Source organism: Budorcas taxicolor, chromosome 12 (assembly GCF_023091745.1).
Source record: "Budorcas taxicolor isolate Tak-1 chromosome 12, Takin1.1, whole genome shotgun sequence".
Lineage (NCBI taxonomy): Eukaryota > Metazoa > Chordata > Mammalia > Artiodactyla > Bovidae > Budorcas > Budorcas taxicolor.
This window is the reverse complement of record NC_068921.1, coordinates 70,691,572-70,708,493: the sequence shown is the minus strand read 5'-3', so window position 1 is coordinate 70,708,493 and position 16,922 is coordinate 70,691,572. Positions and strand designations below refer to the sequence as shown.

The 16,922-nt window shown below is 41.8% G+C and overlaps 1 protein-coding gene across 1 annotated transcript in view; it reads right to left on the bottom strand.

Annotated features, from left to right (window-relative positions):
- The window catches only part of LOC128057705 (ATP-binding cassette sub-family C member 4-like), a 390,282-nt gene that overhangs the window by 68,194 nt on the left and 305,166 nt on the right, over nucleotides 1-16,922 (bottom strand). The window contains exons 14-19 of the mRNA XM_052650189.1: nucleotides 16,480-16,576; nucleotides 13,028-13,225; nucleotides 11,564-11,704; nucleotides 10,787-10,824; nucleotides 9,446-9,540; nucleotides 2,839-2,985 (exon numbers count right to left, since the gene is read on the bottom strand). Coding sequence (XP_052506149.1) covers nucleotides 2,839-2,985; nucleotides 9,446-9,540; nucleotides 10,787-10,824; nucleotides 11,564-11,704; nucleotides 13,028-13,225; nucleotides 16,480-16,576 — 716 coding nt within the window. The remainder of the gene's footprint in view (nucleotides 1-2,838; nucleotides 2,986-9,445; nucleotides 9,541-10,786; nucleotides 10,825-11,563; nucleotides 11,705-13,027; nucleotides 13,226-16,479; nucleotides 16,577-16,922) is intronic.

Genomic DNA, 16,922 nt, shown 5'->3' with positions numbered 1-16,922 from the left:
ATCCTCTCTGTAATTTTTTTCCCTCCAGATGGCTCACAGCACATTTTGGGAAATTTTGGATCGTGGCCATTTGTAAGTTGTGAGTTTACTACTGGCTTAGTAAGTCACTGTTTTCAGAGGTGTACCAGGTGTGACAAGCACAGACTTACAAATAAGCATCTAAGAAGACCACAGGGATGTAGGCAGGAAAACTGAAATATTACTAAATGACTAAGAATCATTTATCATTGATTTTTTTTTTCCCCTTCTCAGAATCCACAATAATAGTATATCCTTAAGGCTGCAGGATAGAATATGGGAATTTCTGGCAAATATCTGGTGTAAATTAAAAATGTCACATCAGTAAACAAAGGATGCTGCAGCCACCAGGACTCTGCAGCCACCCCTGCAAGGGTGGGGCACCCTGAGGAGACTCAGGATGAGAAAGAGCAGGACACTGGCCCCAGACAGGCGAGGTGCACATCAAAGGAACTGTAACAGGGAGAAGCCAATACTGACTCCATGCTGGATCTTTCTTTGACCATTGCTATTCACTGCTTTTGTCAGGGAACCCTGCCCCTCTGCCTGAATATTAAACCAAAGTGGCTTTTGTCAGCTCACAGGGAGACAGTCTGACCCTCACCACCTGTCAATGGCTGCAGAAAAGAAACAATGAACAAATACCCTCTTATTGTGCAAGATAAATGGCCTTTTGACTTTACTTCCTCACCTCCTCTCCTCTCTGTTCTATAAAAGAACCAGGCATCCAGATCCCAATCAGATGGTTATTTTGAGACATCAGTCTCCCATCTTCTCACTCTGCCAGGTTTCCAAATAAAGTCATTATTAGTTGCCTTAACACATTGTCTGTAAGACTTATCTGCATTGTGAAGTGAGCAGAGCGAGCTTGAACTTGGTAACAAGTAATACCACTCTGTGTGGTTCTCTCTTCATGCCATCACATACCAGAAACAAAGACCATCATAAACAATCTATCATGAATTCTACTTTTGAAAATAAACACAGAGAAGAGTTCAATTTAATATACCACTAAAAGAGTAAATAACTGGCCCCTAAACCTTTGGGCCTATCTTTGCAGTCCTTATTTGGGCTTCTATTTTCTAGAAGGGATGAAGTTCTGATAATAGACACAGGAGGGGGAGACAAGATACACACTGCGTATGCCTGCTGCTCTAGGATTAGTGACCTTAAAGATTTAAACGTGGTTCCAAATCCTTGAATCATAAATCAGCATCTGGAGAAGCCTACAGGTCATCAAGAGCCTTTTTAACAGTGGTCACAAGCTGTGATAACAGAAATTCAGTCCCACCTGATGCTCCCAAATTTACAACTGTAGTTTCCACATTAACAGGAAAAGTAGAGCAACTTCACAGCCATAATAGCAAAGACTCTTCCAATCACTTCCTCACTCCAGCTTCATAATAAGATGAGATTGTGTGGGTCTCTGCAGTTTACCATCCTGTGCTCCTCACAGTGCCTGGGCTAAAGAACATGTGTTGAATAAATCTGCACAAGATGCTGCACTAAACAGTCTTATTTAATCCTCACAACAGTCTTGTGAAACAGGAAGGGCAGCAGTTAATCCCATTTCACAGGAGAGGAAGTTCCCAGACACCATGTTGACATCCTCACTGAGGTTCATTAGGCACTGACCCTGTGCTAAGTGCTGTGAATGTATTAACAAGCTTCATGCCCACATCAAGATATCAGTAAGTGTGTGAACAGTATCCTCATTTTATAGGTAAGAAAATTGAGACACAGAGAAATTAAATAACTAGCATATAAGTATTAACATAACTATACCTGGCTATTACTATTAGTAACTATCTCCAGGACTGAACCAAGAAAGTTGGCTCCAGGGTCCATACTTATAACCATGACAACATCCTGCCTAGAGATTTGCCTGCCCAGTAGTATCTACCTACTTTGGCCTCGATCACACAGATAGTTGATGGGCAGGCCAAGGCTACTGCTGTCCTCTCTCCAGTCACATCCCTGTCTCAACAGGCCCTGTCAATCATCATCTGCAAAGACAAAGCTGCCCTGGGCTTCAACACAAGTCTAACCAACTGAACAGAGTGCACATGTGGACTGATTAACTAGCTCTTCATAGGAACCCAGGTCAGGAGGCTACCTTCCAAAGCAAGACAGGTTGAAGGCCTCAGGGTGTAGGAAGCAACCACTGGGAACCCTTCAGGGATACTCTTACTTAATAATGAAGATCCACCTGCTAGGTACCACAAGACATCTTTAAGGTAACAGAAATTCCATTGTAAAACTAGAGAGTTGATTTTATCGAAGAGGATGTTTACATTTCACGATCTTGTATTTTAATTAATCTTACATTACTATTTAGGTAAAACTCAAAATATGAGCACACATCAGAGCTCTGTGGTCCCAGAAATGGATGGGCAATGAAAGAAACACACACAGCCTGTCTTCTGTAGAGATGTTCCTGGAAGACGGTCCTTCCTAGTTAGCTTAACACCGTGTAACATAGCCAATATTTTAACAACTAGTCAAAAACATTTCAACACATTTTCATCATCTGTTGGGTGTTTCATATGCCACAGAACAAATGGACTCCTAAATCATCCTGCAAAGTAAACATTCATGTACTTTTACAGACATGCGTAAATTGGAGTAAAAGCTGATATGCTCCTATATTCAGATTGTCTCTGGTAGGGAAAATTACCAGTGAAGCTTTTTGTAGAAAATGAATAAACATACACAGTGATTTTCTTCCAAGCATCTCTTCCACTTTCAAATATGAAAATATAATCAGGCACTAGATGTGTTAACAGACATATTTATTAAGAAATTTCGTATCTGACTTACCTATTAGATTTCTATGGAAGAACAATACTGGAACTCTTAAAATGGTCTCCAACATTTTGTTGTGCAAAGTTTGTGAAGAATTAACAAGGATGTAGAATATCAACAGAGACCTTGTGATACCAAAAAGGACAGTAGACACAGTTAACCCTGAAATAAAGAAGCATCACTCAGCACAAGATCTCTGTCTTATCTTCAACCATGCTAAAGCATGGCAGGCAGTTTAAAAAGATATTGTGCATTTTATTCTATAAATAAAATTTGTATGGAGATTTACATATATACACAATAAAAAACATACATATATATATATATAAAGTAGGTTATCTAAGAGTTTAATGCTTTCAAAAATACATTTATAAAGAAAAATATAAAAATCACTGTTTTCTTCCCACTAAATAGAAACAACATGGGGGAAAAATCATGTGTAAACTACAGCTTCATTCTGGGCTTGCCTGATTCAATTACAAGTAAATGAAAGTGAAAGTGTTAGTTGCTCAGTCAAGTCATACTCTTTGTGACCCCATGGGCCATAGCCCCCAGGCTCCTCTATCCATGGCAAGGATTCTGGAGTAGATTGCTATTTCCTTCTCCAATGCTTTGCTACCAGCACATGAATTAACATGGAAAAGGAGAAATGATCTACCATTTCCTTGTAATTTACAAGGAAATATACTTGCATGTAAAGTAGCTTTTTAAGAATCTATTGTATAACACAGGGAACTCTACTTAATGTTCTGTGGTGACCTAATTGGGAAGGAAATCCAAAGAGAGGATATATGTTCAACTGGTTCACTTGGCTGTACAACAGAAATTAACACAACATTGGAAAGCAACTATAATAAAAATTAATAAAAATTTAAAATGTTAAAAATAAAGCAGCTACTTCTATGCCCAAGTCACTATAAAGAGCATGAAAAGACCATGTTAAGTTGCAAGTGGACAATGTCTTTCATAAATGAACTGCAAGAAACTACAAATTATCTAAGCAAGATAATCTAATCTCTCACTCTTTTATAGAACCCCAAAGCATTTGTAAATAAATATAATCATTTAAATTTATGTCTTATCAATGACATAAATGAGCACTACTATGCATATAAAAATTAAAATAGTCCTCCAAACATCTCTTCAACTCACAGTGTTTATAGAGTGGGGATAAATTTGGCAACATATATTCCATCAAGTACTTTTTTCCATTCAGCTGGCATGTCAGTGTTATTTAAATTCTGAAAGCTGGTTAAATTCTTGAATTCCATCAACAGGCATTTGCCTTAGCCCACAATCCTATATGAATGTGTAACAGAATCCTTTCCTTCTTTAAGCCCTCATTGTCCATCAATTCAGAAGGTAAACAGCTTGGTAGATTCAAGTTTCTTATCAAGTGATCAATAAAATAAATATAAAATTTCAATGAGTGGATTTTTACATAACTTACTCTTTGCAGCAGGTTTTTCCAAGCATTTCCTGTGAGGATATTTAAATTTTTACTTATTTAAAAAAAATTATTGGAGTATAGTAGCTTTACAATGTTGTGTTAGTTTCTGCTGTTCAACAAAGTAAATCAACTATATGTATACATATATCCCCTCCCTCTTGGACCTCCCTTCCCCCACCCCTCCCCTCTAGGTCATCACAGAGCACTGAGCTGAGCACCCTGTGCTATACAGCAGCTTCCCATAGCTATCTGTTTTACACATGGTAGTGTGTATATCTCAATCCTAATCTTCCCATTCATCTCTCTCACTTCCCCACTGTCAGGGAATGTTTAACAGGAGGCTTCCCTCATGCTGTTTTTCATAAATCCTCTGTTCCTTATCAGTTTCTGGCAACAGAAACTGAGTGGAACAGCCTTCTGCTCCCAGGACTGAGGTCATAGGATGAGACATGCGTGGATCTCCTTCCAGTAAACATTCTCCTTATGACAAAACTGTTTAGTCTCGATCCTCTTTCTTGAGATATGAATTGTCTCCTGACCTTATGACCATTGTTAATCCCTTGATCCCTTGGTAACGGTTGCTGTACATTTGGTTTTCTGACCTTTATCCTTGTTGAAAGAAATTCCTTGTACAACAGCCTATATATACTCACAGAAAGAGCATTAAAGCACTTTTGCTCCATCAGAGCTTCGGTTCCCATGTCTTTCTTTCTCTCTCTCTCTCTCCTTCCCTCCAGCTCTCTCTCTTTCACTTCTGTCATCAACTCCAGACCACCAGGTTCTGGTCCATTAAAGGACTGCAACACCCCACTCCCGCTCTGTGTCAAACATCTATTCTCTACATCTACAACTCTATTCATCCCCTGCAAATAGGTTCATCTGTACCATTTTTTTTTTTTATTCCATGTTGTTGTTCAGTCACCAAGTCACGTCCAACACTCCATAACCCCACTGACTGCAGCATGCCAGGCTTCCCTGTCCCTCACCATCTCCCGGAGTTTACCCAAGTTCATGAGTTGGTGATGCCATCCAACCAGCTCATCCTCTGTCACTCTCTTGTCCTTTTGCCTTCAGCCTTTCCCAGCATCAGGGTCTTTTCCAGTGAGTCAGCTGCTTGCATCAGGAGGCCAAAGTATTGGAGCTTCAGCTTCAGCATCAGTACTTCCAATGAGTACTCAGGGTTGATTTCCTCTTAGACTGACTGTTTTGATCTCACTGCTGTCCAAGGGACTCTCAACCTCAAGTTTTCTCTAGCACCACAGGTCTAAAGCATCAATTCTTCAGTGCTCAGCCTTCTTTATAGTCCAGCTCTCACATCTGTACATGACTACTGGAAAGACCATAGCCATGAGTATAGGCCCTTTGTTGGCAAAGTGATGTCACTGCTTTTTAACACACTGTCGAGGTTTGTCATAGCTTTCCTGCCAAGAAGAAATTGTCTTCTGATTTCATGGCTGCAGTCACCATCCACATTGACTTTAGAACCCAAGAAGAGGAAATCTGTCACTGCTCCCACATTTTCCCCTTCGTCTGCCATGAAGTGATGGGACTGGATGCCATGATCTTAGTTTTTTTAATATTCAGTTTTAGAGGCTCTTTAGTTCCTTTTTGCTTTCTGCCATTAGAGTGCTATCACCCACATATCTGAGGTTGATATTCTCCAGCAATCTTGATCCCAGTGACACCCATCCAGCCTGGCATTTCACATGATGTGCTCTGTGTATAATTTAAATAAACAGGGTGACAATAAACAGCCTTGTTGTACGCCTTTCTCAATCCTGAAACAACCAGTTGTTCCATACAGGGTTCTAACTGTTGCTTCTTGATCTGCCTACAGGTTTCTCAGGAGAGAGGTAAGAAGGTCTGGTATTCCCATCTCTTTAAGAGTTTTCCATAGTTTGTTATGACACAGTCAAAGGCTTTAGCTTAGTTAGTGAAACAGAGGTAGATGCTTTTCTGGAATTCCCTTGCTTTCTCTATGATCCATCAAATGTTGGCAATTTGATGTCTGGTTTCTCTGCCTTTTCTAAACGCAGCTTGAACATCTGGAAGTTCTCAGTTCACATGATGCTGAAACATAGCTTGAAGGATTTTGAGCATAACATTAGTAGCATGGGAGATGAGTGTAATTCTCTGGTGGATTGAAAATTCTTTAGTACTACCTTTCTTGGGAACTGGGATGAGGATTGACCTTTTCCAGTCCTGTGGCCACTGCTGGATTTTCCAAATTTGCTGACATATTGAGTGCAGCAATTTAAATTTTTTAGGATTTTAAATAGCTCTGCTGGAATCCCATCACCTCTAGTAGCTTTATAGGCAGCCATGCTTCCTAAGGCTCACTTGACTTCACACTCCAGAATGTCTAGTTCTGAGTGACAGACTACATTATGGTGGTTATCCAGGTCATTAAGATTTTTATTGTATAGTTCTTCTGTGTATTCTCCCATCTCTTCTTGATATCTTCTTTTTCAGTTAGGTCATTACCATTTCTGTACTTTTTTGTACCCATCTTTGGATGAAATGTTCCTTTGATATTTCCAAGTTTCTTGAAGAGATCTCTAGCCTTACCCTTTTTGTTGTTTTTCCTCTATTTCTTTGTAGAAAGAAAGGCTACAAAGAAAGACTTCCAATCTCTCCTTGCTATTCTCTGGGACTCTGCATTTAGTTCTAGGAGATCTTCTAAGTCTTCATAGAACTGATCACCTTCAGCATCTTCAGTCAGTGGTTGGAGCATAGACTTGGATTACTGAGATGCTGAATGGTTTGCCTTGGAAATGAACCAAGATCATTGTGTCATTTTTAAGGTTGCACCCAAGAACTGCATTTTGGACTCTTGCTGATTATGAGGGCTATTCCATTTCTTCTAAGCAATTCTTGCCCACAGTAGTAGATACAATGGTCATCTTTATTAAATTCACCCATTCTGTCCATTTTAGTTCACTGATTCTTAAGATGTCTATGTTTACTCTTACCATCTCCTGCTTGACCATGTCCAATTTACCTCGATTCATGGACCTAACATTCCAGGGTCCTATGCAATACAGTTCTTTACAGCATCTGATTCTACTTTCCCCACCAGACACATCCACAACTGAACACGTTTTCACTGTGGCCCAGCCACTTCATTCTGTCTGGAGCTATTAATTGTTGTCTTCTGTATATTGGATACCTTCTGACCTGGGGGGCTATCTTTTGGTGTCATATCTTTTTGCCTTTTTATGCAGTTCATTGGTTTCTCATGGCTAGTACACTGGAGTGGTTTGCCATTCTCTCCTCCAGTGGATTACATTTTGTCAGAACTCTCCACTATGACCCGTCTGTCTTAGGTGGCCCTACATGGCATAACTCATAGCTTCATTGAGTTATGCAAGCCCCTTCGCCATGATAAGGCAGTGATCCATGAAGAGGCTAGATTCCATACATATATATGCATTAATACAAGTATTTTTTCTGTTTTTCTCTTTCTGACTTACTTTACTTTGTATGACACACTCTAGGTCCATCCACCTCTCGACAAATGACCCAATCTCATTCCTTTCTATGGATAAGTAATATTCCAGTGCACATGTGTTAGTCACTCAGTCATGTCCAACTCTTTGCAACCCCATGGACTGTAGCCCACCAGGCTCCTCTGTCTATGGGATTCTCTGAGCATGAATACTAGAGTGGGTTGCCACTCCCTTATCCAGGGGTTCTTCCTGACCCAGGGATGAAACTCAGGTCTTCAGCATTGCAGGCAAATTCTTTACCATTTGAGCTACCTGGGGATCCCCCTCTCCCAATAGTGTATATATATATATATATATATACCATAAATGAGATGAAAAGACAGCCCTGAGAATGGGAGAAAATAATTACAAAATAAGTAACTGACCAGGGATTAATCTCCACAATATACAAACAGCTCATGCAGCTTAATATTTAAAAAAAAAAACAAACAACCCAATCCAAAAAATGGGCAGAAGACCTATATAGACCTTTCTCCAAAGAAGACATACAGATGGTCAAGAGGCACATGAAAAGATGCTCAATATCATTATTTGAGAAGTGCAGATCAAAACTATAATAAAGTATTACCTCACACGAGTCAGAATCGCCATCATCAAAAAATATAAAAACAATAAATGCTAGAGAAGGTATAGAAGAAGAGAACCTTCTTGCACTGTTAGTAGGAATGTAAATTGCTAGAGTCACTATGGAGAACAGTATGGAGGTTCATTAAAAAATTGAAAATAGAACTACCATACAACCCAGCAATCCCACTACTGGGCATATACCCTGAGAAAACCATAATTCAAAAAGACACACGCACCCCAGTGTTCATAGCAATACTATTTACAAAAGCTAGGACATGGAAGCAACATAAATGTACATCAACAGATAAATGGATAGAGAAAGCATTTAAAATTTTTGTTAAAGACATCCTCTAAATAGTATGTAATGCTATGCTATGCTATATATATATATGCTATATATATATATATATAAATACTCCTAATACTCTTGTGAATAGAGACAGTCATGATAATATTAGTCTGGCAAGCCAAATTTTGAATTAATCACACAGTTGGGGAGGAGGTAACACTGTGATTTCAGGGTAAGAAAGAGAAGGAATCCTAATTCCAGACACTAGACTTCCCCTGCATAGCTTCTCAAGTTATTAGTGAAGCCCAGGAGATGAGCAGTGTGGAAACGGGATCTTGGCATACCTCGGAGGGAATAACGCTTCTATCTGGGGCCCAGGCTGCTAGAGGATTTCATCCAAGATCAATAAAAGCCAGGGTTTATTCAGACAGAATTGGAACAACCTGAACCACAGGGTGGGGATTCATTTCTATTCCCCTTGCCCATCCATATAATGATATAAGATTTAGCTAAAGCACCTATTAGAATACACAGTAGCTACATATTTCCAGTGGCTGATTTTCTCAATATGCAATCCTGGTTTAACTACCAAAATCCAGTATGGAGCAAGTTAAGAGTCTTCATACAACCTTTTTTCTTCTAGCAGATCTTTAAAATAATTATTCTAATTAATTCACAGAGTAAATGCAATTCAGACACTCAGTCTGTTAGGACATTACTGAATTACTCTGGAAGCCCTCTTGTTCTCGCAGACTCATTGTAAGCACCTTAAACTGTGGTATTCTAGAGCAGATGACTCAACTTTACCTGAATAAACTCCTAAGCACCAGTTCAGAACAAATACTACATCTTCATCTTCTTTTAAATATCCCACAAAATACAGGTCACTTTGTACATTTGCCCTATGAAACAGAAAATTAAAAATATTACACTATAGATATACATAGAATTTACACAGATATCACAAAAAAATTACCTCAACTCAAGAAATGTATATTATGCTGGAAAATATTTCCCAGCTCACAAGGCCTTGTGTGTGTCTCCCTTTTAAAAATCTGAATCACGATTTTCAGTTTTCAAAATTATCTGTGGAGACAGACTTAGAAATTGAACTTACGGTTGGCAAGGGAAAGGATAGTTAGAGAGTTTGGATGTTCATGCAACACAGGAGAAGGGGACGACAGAGAGTGAGATGGCTGGATGGCATCACTGCCTCAATGGCTGTGAGTCTGAGTGAACTCCGGGAGTTGGTGATGGACAGGAAGGCCTGGCGTGCTGCGATTCATGGGGTCGCAAAGAGTCAGACACGACTGAGTGACTGAACTGAACTGAACCAACAAGGACGTATTGTAGAACACATGGAACTGCTGAATGTTATGTGGCAGATGGGAGGGAAGTTTGGGGGAGAATGGATACATGTATATGTATGGCTGCGTCCGTTCACTATTCAAAGGAGAGTATAACACCATTGTTGATTGGCCATTTCCCAATACAATATTAAAAGTTCAAAAGACTGTTCTGTACATCTGTGTCTCTTTTGCTGTCTCGCATACAGGGTTACCGTTACCATCTTTCTAAATTTCATATATATGCGTTAGTATACTGTATTGGTGTTCTTCTTTCTGGCTTACTTTGGACTCTGTGGGAGAGGGCGAGGGTGGGATGATTTGGGAGAATGGCATTGAAACATGTATAATATCATATATGAAACGAATTGCCAGTCCAGGTTCGATGCATGATGCTGGATGCTTGGGGCTGGTATACTGGGACGACCCAGAGGGCTGGTACGGGGAGGGAGAAGGGAGGGGGGTTCAGGATGGGGAACACATGTATACCTGTAGTGGATTCATGTTGATGTATGACAAAACCAATACAATATTATAAAGTAATTAACCTCCAATTAAAATAAATAAATTTATATTTTTACAAAAAGAGAAAAAAAAAGTTGAAAAAAGAAAAAAAATTGTCTGTGAAGAAGCCGCTACAGGGGGGACATGGGGAGAGACCACAGGGGGATCACACACCACCTGCAGGAACTTTCATTTTTCTTCAGGGCAACTACATGAGGGTCAGTCCCCCTGACTCTGTGGGAAAGTGAGGCTTTGTGTAGACTTTACAGCACTTTCGGTCAGACCAGGAATCACTCACCAGTATGCAAGCCACCAGTCCTGCAGGATGTAGGCAACCTGGAGCAGGAAACAACAGTCACTCACACACACATCACTGAGCCTCACACCCCACTCACCAGGCTGGGGGTGGAAAGGCTCCAGAATATGGAGACGGTCCTTCTGGCTCAGGTCTGCACCAAGCCCCACATCCCAGATGTCCACAGGTCAGGGGAGGGCATCTTACATGTTAATATCTTTAAAAGAAATCCCTTTTTCCCTAGAAGACTTTGCTCCCCAAATATAATGTACTTCAGTGAAAATCCAAGTGGACTCCAAAGTCAGTAATAACAGAACAAATGTTGGGATTTTTCAAAGCAAAAAGCTTGACAGGTACAATGATGGTCAGTTCTGGGTGTCAGCCTGGCTGAGCCAGTCTCCAGTAATTCAACTAAATACTCATCTAGATGCTGCTATGAAGGTATTTTGTGGATGTGGTTCACATCCATCATCAGAACTTAAGTAGAGGGGATCACTCTTAACACTGTGGTTGCCTCATCCAGTCAGTCAAAGGCCGTTAGAGCAAAACCTGAGACTTCCTAGAAGAGGAAGAAATTCTGTCTCAAGACAGCAGGGTCTGTTCCTGTCTGAGGTTCCAGCCTGCAAGCCTGCCTTTCTGATTTCACATTCACCAAGCTAGGCCCACAATTGCATGAGCCAAGGCTTTGAGATAAATCTCTTAATACAAATATTTAAAAAGAATTATAAAATATAATATAAATAGCTGCGTGCACAAATCAAAATAAACACCCTTACGTACCTGAGCTGCTATGTTTGCTAGAATAAGGAAGATGATGACAGGCCAGTGAGCACCAGCTGTGAAGTAATTCTTATAGGTCTTAAAGTCAACTTTTCCTTCCAAATGGTCCTCTAGAGGTAGTACAACCTGTATATTCTCAGTCTAAAAAGGAAAAATGTTAGTGAGAGATGAAATTTTAAAAAATGAACCCCAAATTTCAAGAGTTCAACAATGTCCTCCTCTGCAAAGCTGTGGGAAACAGACACATCTCATACACTGGTAGGAGTACAGGATGGTCCACCTCCTACGGAGAAGGGTGTGGGAATATCTGGCCAAACCACATATGTGTTTACCCCTGGACCCAGCCATCCCACTCATAGGAATCTATGAGAAATAATCAAACATCATTCACATGAGGTTATTCACTGTTGGGGAGCTTTACTTAAAATAGAACATGACTCTCTACACACACACAACAAAATCGATTAATGTATAAATGCAGAAACTTCCTCTAAAATAACACACAAAATGATATGGAGCTAATGTATCCCTCTAGATGACTACGTCATTCAATGATAGAAACATAAAACATTCTTGGGACTCAAAACACTAGCCAAATACAGTAAACTGAGTTCACAGAGAGTTAGAATAAATAGAAGTTTACATAGCACATTGCAAGCATATTATCTGAATCTATTTGGTTTCTAAATTTCAGAGAGTAATTCCTGAATTTAGAAAGTAAATAGCTAATCTGAATACTTATCAGAATCATTCCAGGCTCCTGGGTTTGCATATCAAGGAATATCTGTGTATGTTTTTAAGGGAGATCTACTGCATTTCTGTCTGGAGGACTTGGAATGCATTATGGAGTCACAGAAGCCTAGTGTGTCCTCAACTCTCTCCTGGCCACTGGGATTCAAGGTCAATAAGATGTGGTTCTTGGTCTTGAAGGATAAGAAAGGAGGATGGGAACTAATACCAAAGTGTCTACCATGTGTCAGGTCCTTTGCACATGTTATCTCTGACCTATCACAAACCATCTGACACTGAGGCAAAATAATACCATCAGTCACCTGCAGTGCCAGAACATTCCAACATACAGGAAAAGTAGCTGATTTAACGTGGCAACAGCAGGACTCAGTCTAAGGGGGTCTTCACATCAAGCCTTGAGATGCATAAGGGAAACCAGGGGCCACCAGCCTGAGTAGGATGTAAATATGGTAAACTGAAGAGTCCTCAATTAGTGTGAGCCACATTCACTCAGAAATTCATTGCAGTGCGCCACTACTGATCTCCATAAGATTCTCCATTCTACCAAGCAGGCTTGCTCCCTTCATGCTCTTCTACCAATTCCATTGAACAAGACTTTGGGAACTTAGGGTCTACTTTGGGACAAATGAAGATGTCATGAGCAGAGCAGACTGAAGGTCCCTGAGACCACCAAGAGCAGACAGACCCGGGCACCCTGCAGGGCGAGAAACTCACATCTTGGTCCTCTGGAGCCGCATCTTTCAACGAGGGCCTAGGAGACTGGAGAGACTGAACCAAAGACTCAGAGATCACAGTGGGAGTTCCTGGACCTGGAGATGGTTCAGACGGCTCCTTCCCCTTCTCAAAAAGGGACAAAATATCCACCCTGGATTTCAGGAACTCAGAGTAAGTTCCTCTTTCCACCATTTTTCCCTAAAATAAAAAAGTTGAGAGGAATTAATTTATATTTGATAATATTAAACCAACCTAAATACTAATCAAGAAAAATTTTCTGGACTTAAATTATGATTTTTGAAAAACAATGATCCCTAGGTCTAGAATTCTTGCGGAGAAATCTAGTTCAGTCAGCTCAGGACAGAACTGAGCATTGTGTTCTCTGCCAAACCCTGTCCCTGGGTCAGGTACTGAGGGATATGAAAGAAATGTGTGCTCTTACGTTAAAAATAGAGGCCATTGACATGACTACCCTTGGCACTTAGGGAAGGAAGAAGTACAGAGGTTGGTGGCAGGATCAGCACAGTTTTTTTTCAGACAACAGGGGAGTTAAGAGAAGCCTCATGTGAGAATTCCAGGAAAGAAATTTAAACTTAGCCCAGAGGTGGCACATCTGCATGTGGGTGAGAGCCTCTCATGAATCTTCACTGCGCACTGTCATCGTCACACTGTCACGGGCCCGGCCGGGATAACAGGAACCAGCCCTGGACAGAAAACCCATGAGAGGCCTCTCCTTGGTCTACACTCGCCCCCACACACTCAGCAAGTTCCCATCTGAAAAGTCAATATTCCACCTGATAAAGTAATTAAACAAGGAGACCATGGGGCTGGGGTGGCTCTAAAGCCTTGGCAGTCTGTGCCTACAAACCAAAACCTAAGTCAGAATCAATGCACTCAGATCCAATAAATAACTTAGGAACGACCAACCACAAGCAGCCAACCAGGCTTCCCCAAATCAGGCATCTGCTTAAGCCACAGCCAATCAAATCATTTTCTTTGAACACATGTGACACATCCTCACACAGTTTCCCTCCCTTACAAAGTCACATAAAATAATGTGCAGATGTTTCACTAGTTACTGGCCCTATGAAACCAGACTCAGCTGATTCACTCAGCAGCAAATAAAACATCAGAGGAAAAAATATGTCAGGATGCAAAACTCATCGAGAGCAGCTGTGGTTAAGGCAGCTCAGGTGGAGGGAGTTGGCCAGGACCCTCACTGGGACCCCCCCCCCTCCCCTGAGGGGTCCACTAGGAGAAACGCAGGGAAGCCTTTGGGTACTGTCAGATACTGCAGAACTAGAAAATTATGCAGGATACATTGTGTCTTGCTCCACTCAGGAGGCAAAATTCACACACCTCTTTAATGAAATCACCACTCACCACATCAAATCTGTAACATGCATGATGAATGACTGGTGGTACAAAGACAGCATTCACTCAGCAGTCAAGCACTGACAATTCTGGAGGATGAAGGGACAGCCATCTGCTCTGAAGAGAGCGACCCGACAGTGAGGCTGGTCCCCATCTCAGGCAGGGGTGCTCACACGTGGCCAAATAGTTGTTTTGTTAGTACTAAAACTGGGGGTCGTGTCCTCAAAGGAAGCAATAAGGGGACCCCAAAACATCTAGAAATGGGCAAAATAGGTTATACTCCTGCCCACTGATCCTGTGCTCATAACACTATGAACTTGGAGTTTACACACTAGAATCACCCCCTCTGCACGTGAAATCAACTGCTCTCAAGCTTGAGAAACCTTAGCCTGCCCCCATTCCTAGAGGAGTGGAGAAGGGCTGACATATGGAACTGCTTCTAGAGAGGCAGGGGTTCTGCATCTTAATAATCTTTCTTGGAGCAGAGATTCTTTTCAGAAGTCAGGGATCTGACCAAGGGCCTGTGGAGCAGTCAGGGGTTAACAACAAAGGTGATGAGACCCACAGGCAAACAAGCCAAGGAGTGAAGCATCAAACGGCCACCAGGTCTGAACCCTTCTCACTACTCTCCACCCACCCCCAGCCATGCCAGGAGGTGTGGACTGGACGGTGCCCCTCCTCAGAAAGAGTGCTCAAACATGACACCTGTGGCGTGACCTTATTGGATACAGGGCCTCTGCAGATGTAATCAAGTTAAGATGAGGTCACACTGGAGCAGGGTGACCCTAAAGCCAGTAAGACCGATGTCACTATGAGAATAGAAGAGACCCAGAATGACACGGGGACAGCAGTCATGTGACATCAGAGCCAGAGACCACAGCGCTGCAGCTGGAAGCCAAGGAACCCAAGGAAGGCCCGTGAGCACCAGAGGCTGGAGGGAAGGACTCTCCCCTGGAGCCTCCAGGGAGAGCCGGCCCTGCCAGCACATGGATTTGGGACGTGAAGCCTCCAGAACAGGGAGACGATCAACTCCTGCTATCACCCGGCTTGTGGTGCTGTGATACGGCAGCTCTAGAAACTGAAACTCTAGCCTGAGCCCACACTTCTGTCTCCTCAGCTTTATAAGACTCCTAACTGCTTCTTCTGTCACCCCTCCAGTGACCATCAGAGGAATCTCTTAACTCCCACATCAGACCACATCCCTCCTCTGCTCTCGACCATCCGATGGCTCCCATCCCACAACTGCCCATTGCCCACTGCCTGGAGACCAGCTCCCTCCCATCCCCCTGCTCACTCTCCTCAAACACGCTGGTCTTCCTCCAGCCTGCCAGGTCGGCTCCTTCCTTAGGACCCCCTACCTCAGACCCCCCCCCCCCCCCCCCAGTGACTGTGTGGCCACTACCTTCATGTCACTCAGACCCCATGAGGCAGCAGCTCCTCAGGGAGGCAGCCAGGATGTCAGCCCACCTCTCTCTCTGTCACATCCTCCCCATAAGAACAGGAGCCCCATGAGGGCAGGGCCTTGTCCTCCTGCTGCACAGACTCCCACACATCTCGGGCACATAGAGACCTGGGCAGGGAGACCAGCAACTGGAGACACCAGCAGAGAGGACGTCTCTGACCCGGGTGGTCGGCTACCCAGCCTCGCTTCTGGTGTTAATGGAAGATGCTCTTTTGGCAAACTATGTATACAATCACCTGGATACCAACAGATCTTAGAATCTCTAATGTCTAAGTGATACGCTTTGACTTAAGTCATGGAAGAGGAAAGTGAAAAGTTCTAAATAAAACTGCAACATTACCCTTAACAAATTTCATTAGAATAGTGATGATTCAATAACCCTGCGGTTGCACTTTTATACACTTTAGGGTTTATGTGGCTTAGAGCATAATAGTGACATTTCTATAGGGCTTTAGGTTCATCTTCCAAGGCATGAACATCAGCTCTAAGAAGGAGGCAAAAAACTGAAGGAGAACAGGGTGTTTACCATGAACCCAAAGAGAGTGACCTGCAGGGAGGTCTGCCCTTCAACACACTTGAGTGCTCGCAATTCCATGGATTTCTAGAAATTACTTACATCTTTCAATATCAGAATCTGACTTGCATCTTTTAGGTGCTGCAGCTGATGAGTGACTAAGATTGTGATCTTCTCCTTCAAGGCCTGACGAACACACCTACAAATGTAAAAGGTACAGAAAGCAAAAGCACATTAATGGAGTGCCTCAAACTGAAAACATATATTTTTAAAACAGTGAGACAAAGACCACACAGCAGTGAAAGATCTTTAGTTTAAATACCAAATCAATAATAAAAATTAAATAAACATAAATCAATTAATCCAACTAGGTTCTTAAATTTATCTGCAGCAAATCTGAATCTACTGCTATAAAAAAATTCTTAAAACCAGTCTAGTGAAGGAAGCAAAAACAGCTAAGTTTTTTTCTCTAAAACTCAGCTTAACAATTATTTACATGTTTCATAAAGGAAAACAATTGAGTTATACTGAGATCTCAAAACTTG